Source organism: Oculina patagonica, chromosome 12 (assembly GCF_052425735.1).
Source record: "Oculina patagonica isolate OP01 chromosome 12, crgOcupat, whole genome shotgun sequence".
Classification (NCBI taxonomy): domain Eukaryota; kingdom Metazoa; phylum Cnidaria; class Anthozoa; order Scleractinia; family Oculinidae; genus Oculina; species Oculina patagonica.
The window spans coordinates 29,256,108-29,264,237 of NC_135769.1; the positions used below are offsets into that span (position 1 = coordinate 29,256,108).

Sequence of the window (8,130 nt, forward strand, 5' to 3'; positions counted from 1 at the left end):
CTTACGCAGGCTACAACTCAGCGAGAAACCAAATGTTAATTTCGTCCAAAGTGCTGAATTGTAGCTTTTGCTTACATGATTTTTATTAACTTGCTTATATCCTGCTCCTTTAATGTGTATTGTGATAAAATAATGACATCTTCTTTTTTCACGTCATTTACTTTTTAATTTTAGATCGCGCTGTTTGAAAGCCTTAGTAGCTGGCACGCTTCACCCTTTTTACTGAATGCTGACAGAACTCGGTTAAAGGATGAAAATTTGAGTCCGTTTTGTACAGGCTAAAGGTAACTGTTCTTTGTGTAAGAGGCTACGAAGGGCATATGTTCAGAGCTTCCATTTTTTGTTTATTTTGTTTTGTCTAGATCTTGTTTAGTTTTGGCATATGATACTTTCCAATTTCGAGACGAAATATATTCAAAAATTCTCTGTTGTTTTAAAGGTAATTAACTGGCGTAAAGCTACGTAGGCTGAAACGTTCAGACGTCTATAAGCATAGATCGTGGGAACTACCTGAATAGTAAAGCGAAGGACTGACCTAAAATGTCGATTTCAGCTGCTCGCAACAGACAATTGATTCTGAATTTTTATTTGAAAAGAAATTAGCCTGTCGAAGCTTACTCTTGATAGAGTAACAATACCAAATTCGACTGCTGACATCAAAGTCGTCGAAGAAAAACGCGAAACAGCCATTACCCCTTGAGAATGAACGTTTGAATTTTTGGTTCAATCCTCTACGTTAGCTGACTGAACTGATTTTTGAGAACTAGAGATCGATACAGCAACTACATTTCCAGGTTTACATTTAATCTTCATATATTAGCCAATTCATACTTTTTTTATACAGTTCAAATCTGTTAAATTATTAAAGGTACCTTCTAAAATGTTCCCGGAATGTGCTTTTCGCTGTTGCTAAAATTGTTGTCTTACTCTTGGCAATTTAGACTTATTCCATTCGACGACCTAGAGCTAATGCACATTTATGGTAGATAGTGTACGAAAGCTTATGATCAGCCTATTAGCTGCAGTATTGATATCAGTATATTTGTCTATCTCTTTTATCTTAAACAGTAGCCGCTATCCATTATCCCTTTTTCTGATCTTTGATCCCAATCCGCTTTGGCTACCATCAATTATCATACCAGGACTTGTGCATACTTATTTTGTCTTTGTTTAGTTCACGAAATTAGCATTGACGCTCATCTATCATGTTCGATTCAGCCACTATTGCCATAACAACGGTACTCTCAATACTGGTCATTGTAGATATCGTAGGGAACTCTCTGGTTTGTGCGATCGTAAAAAGAAATCGAGATCTGAGGTATGTCGAGACTGAAATAAATAACCAACATTTTTATAGATGATAAAAACGTTTTCCACTACAACTATATTTTTTAAAAAAAATCATAGTATTCCTTGAAAAATGATTTTAAAAGAACATTTATTTACTTTAAGCAAAAAAATATGTAATTCATTAATATACATACAGGCTGCTGCGCGTAAAACACTTCCAATAGGAAATAACATAAATTAGAATGAAGTGTCGGAAAGGATTTATACCAACCGCCGGATTGATAGATGATGATGCCATGGAGACTTTAAAACTATCAATGTTGTGCGAGTTGGGTTTCCATTTTTGTAGAGCTTTAAAATGTGGAAGAAGAAGTTAGTCGATTCATAAACGACAGAAGCAAAATGCCATCTTGCTTATTCTCTTTCGTGTAGTTTCTTCTTGCACGTTGCTTGCCGACGCTTCTATCCCGCAATTTTTTCAACCACAATTTCCATACGGTTTTCACCTGACTGACAAATCACAATAGCCCTGGATTAGTGCGGTTTTTTATTTGAGTGTCAAGAGAAGTTATTTTCCTTTCTGAGTGATAATACTGTTGTAATACTGTTCCTATTTGTATTAATACTAATATTTATTATAGTCTTTTAGATTTGTTATTTATTGTTACCTTATAATTTAAAAGGGCCGCAAGGAAAAGGACGGTAAACCGTAGGTCCCGTCTCCTGTATCTTCAGTCTTATAACAGGGGACGTTAAAGAACCCACACACTATTCGAAAAGAGTAGGGCACGAAGCTCCCGGTGTTGTGGTCTGGCCTTTGAGACTTGAATAAGTAGATGTACATGTACAGCGCATTTGAACATATATACATGAAAAATGCGCTATATAAATTCATTATATTTTTTTTTATTATTATTTATCAAATGCTTTTTAATTCCACAGGATTCCTATAAATTTCCTTATTGTCAACCTGGCTGTAGCAGATATCCTGTTCGCGGCGTTTATTACTCCAAGTGTTTTTTCCGACCTTACTTACACCAACCATCCAGACGGAGTGGCAGGTACAGTTCTTTGCAAACTATTTACGCATGGTAACGTCGCTTGGCTTGCAGCAGCCTCCTCGATTGTCACTTTGGTAGCAATCTCCATTGAACGATATCACGCAGTAATGCATCCTCTTGATAACAAATGGAAGCTTACCGTAAACAAGCTGAAGGTTTGTCAACTGAAGGTTATTTCCCTTTCTGAGTGAGATTTAATTTTAGGGTTTTTTAAATTAAATTTATTATATTTTTGCCAAATTTTCAATGACAATAAAGAAAAAAATTGAAATCTTTTTGAAAATTTAAAAATCCAAAAAAATATATTTTGGAGATATGACGTCATTGTTGCATGTGACGTTAAAATAAACAATTTTTGAAGCTCGTTTAAAACATTGCAACTTCCATAAGTATCGCGTGGATACTTTTGGAGATGCAATAATGAAGTTGATTAAGACGGAATCCGCCAGAACTTTGAGTATTCATTGGCCAAAATAATGTACCAAAATTATCTACATCTTATTAAAAACGTCAGTGTAACTGATTCAAATATCTTGTCAAAAAGGAATGATTTCTAACAACACCAAACATCGCAAACAAATTTCGAAGGTACACTGAATTCCACTAAATCGCTTAGAAGGCGGTAGCTACACGTGAAATTTTACCTACAAGATACATGGTTCTTGTGAACTTTGAAATTCATTTTCTCATGCTTTGCTAAGAAATTGTTGTTGATGTTATCACGGAAAATTACTTGCATCTTAGGTTTTAAAAAGGGTAGAAATTACGCAATAGGATTTTAATTATTTTGGTACTCCAACTGGAATATTACTCGATTTCCTGATGGATTCTATCTTAAACCTTACGTTTTCAGTGGGTCATCTCTGGTAGCTGGGTCATTGCAGTTATACCCTCTCTCCCACTTTTCCTTGCCACGGATATTGTAAAGGACGAGCACAGCACATTCTGCTTGTATGTTTGGCCTCAGAGTTGGATGGCGCAGGGTCATAGCTTGGCATGGTTACTCTACACACTCCTCCCAATGATGCTGATGATTGTGTTGTACGCCAAAGTCGTGTACACTTTGTGGTTTAAACGTAATGACAACAGTCAACTCACCCACCAACAAATGGTAAGTGTATAACTGTTGGTAGAATCCACAAAAAAGTATCTGTCATTTCTTGCCACGTGGTTTCCTTAGCTGAAAAAAATGCGGTTAAGTGATCATTTTGAACTAGACAGAAAACTTCAAAAAAGAACTCAGCTGGGATATTAATGTTTGATTTAGGACTTGATGTTCGAATCTCATTGCTTTTTTCTTGCATGATTTTGATTTGGACAATTTAACTTTCGAGATTTGGATGTCTAAGTGATTCCTATTTGTCATTGTTTCAGTTTAAATACGACAACGTTATTAAAATAAAGTGTATCCGCAATACAATTCTTATAAAGAAGCTGAGCAAAACATTAACCACCCTCCTCCGAAATAATCCCACCCTTTTCCAAAATCTCAGATGCAAATCCCCTCCAAAAAGAAGGCCTCCTGAATTTAGGCCTGTTTGCTCAGCTGAAGACGATAAACTTTCTTGAATCTTTTGTCCCTTTCTGTTCACCTCATTATGTCTAAGTTTTATATAGTATTGCTATACGTGTCTTAATAGACCTTTGCATCTCTCTATACACAGGGTGTCATAAAGGTTCGGAAGCGTGTCACCTTGATGGTTGTTACTGTCACTGCCATATTTGGTATCTGTTGGGGTGCAGACGCAAGTCGATATGCTGCCTACAACATTGCTCCTGTTCCAGTTGCCATTACTAACACAATGGTCTTATTCAATTCTGCCGTCAACCCCTTTGTGTATGCGCTGTTGAACCAACAATTCAGAGAGAAGATGAAAGGAATGATATGCTGCACTCGGTCCTTGGCAGCAAGGGTCCACCCAACATCGGAACTTCACAACATGGGCAGTGCCATCAACATCGCCAACTCGACCCACAACACAAGACCAAGTGTCACGCAGTGATGAGTTATTTTTTTTCTTCGGATTTTATTTGAGTGTCGACAATACCCCCATTTGTTTGAATTTAGTTGAACAACACGATGCTGATAACCTCAGCCAATAATAAATATAATTAAACTTTCAAAATGCAAACAGCTGACAAACCACAGGGGGGAGGGTCTAGCGGGAGGGTGCCCCCCCCCCCCCCCAAGATAACTTGCGGCCTTATATTCGCTTCCAAAATATGTTTACGTCACCAGTCACCATTCCTTAGTGGTGCACCACCTCCTAATATCAATACTGGATCCGCCCATGAACTACCTGTGAATTTTCTGCGACAGTAACTAATAAAACGTTTTCCATTTTTGCTAGATGAAGAACGTTCTAACTTAAGAAAGTCATATCATAATTTATCATGGTATTTTTGCTTTCATGAGGTTGCGTTTGCTGGACGCTTGACATCGCAACGTGTTATTACTACAAAAGGAAATGGTTGTATTTTTTTATTATTATTTTGTGCCTTTTTTGTTTGAAATTTGGGTGGTGTAAATCCCTATTTTAGGTGAACTTCTCCGGTTTAGGTGTTTTAACGGTCCCTAATTAAGCAAAACCCTTTTTAGTTAATTTGTTAATTTTAATGTTTAATCTTACACTAGTTCCAACTGTGTGATGTACGATAGCTGCCATCGCTCCTGCTTGTTTGTATTTACTGAGGCGAAGAAGAGATAAATATTTAATAGTGCTCACTGAGTCTGAATATTATTTTACAGGTGAATATCACATTTGTAGCGTAATTAAAGAACTGAAACATGGCAACAACACACGCAAATGCTCCCTTGATGAAAATCATTGTTGGTGACTTCAAATGAATTCTATTTTTAGTTAGTGATTGTATGTAAGATTAAGTCGAAAACAAATACGAATAACGCTCTGAATAAAATAGTAATTCAAGAAGGAATACAAACATGTTAGAAAGCAGAAATGCAGAGAAAAGCAGGCGAAGCATTTTGTAACTTAGAATTGTCAGCCAAAAGAAAAAGGGAAGAACGCAAGATTTTCCTGCTAATAACCCTTCTGCAATATTTTCAGTTGTCAGCTGTTAAACAAAATAAAATAGACCTCATTTTTCATGGTCTTTTTACACCCTTGGTAAACACTCTTCGTGATCTACAGGAAATCAATTAATGTGAAAGTGCATGATATGTTTCTCGATCGAGGATATTTTTAAAAAGGATACGGTGTTTTCTAATTTTTGGCTAAGATAAACTAACATAAATCAATAATTTGTCGTGTTTCTCCAGAGACCGCACGAGTTTCTCTTAAAAGTGAAGTTTGCCACACAAACTGTTCAAGGAAGACCGGACATGAGGGGATAGTGGCCCTTTGCCGAGAGTATCGGCACAAGCGCTTATAAAGAGCGCTTACGGGATTATTGTGAGGTGTGCAACAGGTATAGGGGAACAAAACGTTGATTTTGAGGTTTAATTACAGTCAAACCAGATGTCCTTTTCCGCGCAACTTTGCAATTTTGCAAAGGCTCTCTTTCAGTTGTTTTTCTTTATTTGTCTACCGACCAGCCCAATTTCACTAGCTAGAGAGGAAAACGGGAAAAGAAACATTTTTTGTTAAGGGCTGTATACACAAAAACTGAAAACCGGAATGAAATATCAAACCGAACTTGACAACTTTAACGAGTCAGTTAAATAACAAACTGCCAATTAGTTCTGAAAATGCTGTGTGTAAATACTGCCAATCAGTATTATTATCAATACACGCGGCCAAATTGAAAACTTCCCTATTGAAAACACGCGCTTTGCGGGCCGCAAATGACTCCTAGCGGCCATGCAGCTGATTGGTTCTCAGTTCATCACCCGATTAACTTTAACCAATCAGCGTCGCTGACGCGGGAAAACCATTCAGGTGCGTACGCGTACAGCAAGAGTCTCGAACAGTTTTTGGACAAGCGAATTGTGTTCGGTAAGGACAAATCAGAGTCTATTTGTTGTAAATGGGACAAAATACAGCCAAAAAATCAGATTTAGAAGCAAATGCACAAGACGAAGAGACAAAGAGAGCAACTCCTAGGAGTTGCTCTCTTTGTCTCTTCTTCTCAGTGTTGTCTTGCGAGAAACGAAACGGTCGAGCTAATTTAGCTAAAGCAGTTGCAGGAATTGTACGCCGAAGTTCAATCGGAAAATGTAAGTTTGTAAAGTATTATTATCCAGAATCAAACCATTGCTAATTATTTTTAGAGACACTGCAGCTAGCTCTTTTATACTACAACTACACAATAAGAGCCTCAGTAGCATCGTGTATGTTAATTTTCATTGCGACGAAGTACTTGTGTTATTTGAATTGAAAATCATGATGCTAATTTCATTAAACTGAATGTGTTACCTATCTGGATGTTATTTGGCCTTGTTTATTGACAATAATGATAATAAAATGACTTTTTTCGGGAATATTGTTTATTTGCGCCCTTGTAGTGTCGTTTGTGGCCCTTGCGCTTCGCGCTCGGGCCACAAATGACACTATGCGGGCGCAAATAAACAATATTCCCTTAAAAAGTCATTTTATTCCCTTATTGTAAAGTTGCGAGTAAAAAACTTCCAGACGTCTAGTTTAACCCTCGGACGTACAAGGCAAAGGGGGGGGGGGGGGAGGTGGATGCCACCCCCTCCCCCCTTTGAGGTTTTTTCGAAAGTTTGTTCTTTCATCAAGTGCGGAAATTTTGATATGTCAATCATGTACATGTGGCCATGATATTTGACGCTGCAATGGCAACATCGTATTTACAAGCGGGTCCTGCCAAAAATCGTCATTTTAACATTTTTCTTTATTTTTTTTAGTTTTTTGAAAGACAATTGCACGATTTGAGTATTTTTGCATTCCATAAGCATTCTGGCTTGATAAAATGCAAAATCAATGGTGAAATCTGAGATGGCATATCCAAGGTGGCGGCTATAATGACGTAACTAGACGTCATATAACGTCACAGTCAGCAAAAAAATATGTCACCTTGAAGAGTTCGCTACGGGCTTTCTAGTCAGTGAAAAAATATTTCGCTGAAAACTTTGACGAAAACTCTGGTGGGGTTCCATCCTCCCCTGTACGATGGTGGAGGTGTGAATTTGCTTGTACGTCCGAGGGTTAACCGTAATTAGTAGAAAGTAGGTAACGGGCGAGAACAAAAACTCGGCAGCTGTACAAATGAGTAATTTTCCCCTTTCGTTAAACATGTTTGCAGTTGTTTTTTTTTTTAGTTTAATTTCGTACTGCTTCGTTGTCTTTTCTCGACTTATATCCTTGAAATTACATCACATTCAACGTTTCTTTTAGAGTTCTGTCCCGTCATGCTAAGAGCAGAGTGAAGCCTGGGGGTGCTTACTAGACCAGTTGGCTGTCGCAAAGATAGTATGGGCTGTGGGCCGGGGATGGTTTTAGGAGATGTTATCATAAAAAAATAGTGTTTGGCGTAAGTCACCTCATTGTCTCCTTTTCGGCAATTGTCTGTCTCGAGAGACAATGTGCCATGGGTTAGTCAAATGGAAGGGTTGAAACGCCTGCTCTGTTGGATGAACTCTGCTCGTAAATTGGAGTATTTTGTCTCCAGGCAATGCTGATTAAAAGAGCGTTTTTTTCAAGCAACTAAATTATTCTGAACAGCTGTCTGACATCTTTAAATTAGTAATACGGCGCTGGCAGGACCTCGCAAAGATCGGGGAGTAAATATTCCGTTTTAGGTGAGTTATTTGCAGTTTTGTTTATTGGATGTTGGGGAATAGGGATGTTATTTAAAC

General features: G+C 37.7%; 1 protein-coding gene across 1 annotated transcript; it reads left to right on the forward strand.

Moving 5' to 3' along the window:
- Positions 1 to 186: 186 nt before the first annotated feature.
- LOC144634058 (pyroglutamylated RF-amide peptide receptor-like) lies at positions 187 to 4,395 on the forward strand. Its single transcript, XM_078493004.1, has 5 exons — positions 187 to 284; positions 1,175 to 1,318; positions 2,233 to 2,506; positions 3,205 to 3,462; positions 4,016 to 4,395. Exons 2-5 carry the CDS (start codon positions 1,206 to 1,208, stop codon positions 4,352 to 4,354), a joined length of 984 nt encoding a protein of 327 aa, XP_078349130.1. The 5' UTR covers positions 187 to 284; positions 1,175 to 1,205; the 3' UTR covers positions 4,355 to 4,395.
- Positions 4,396 to 8,130: the final 3,735 nt, after the last annotated feature.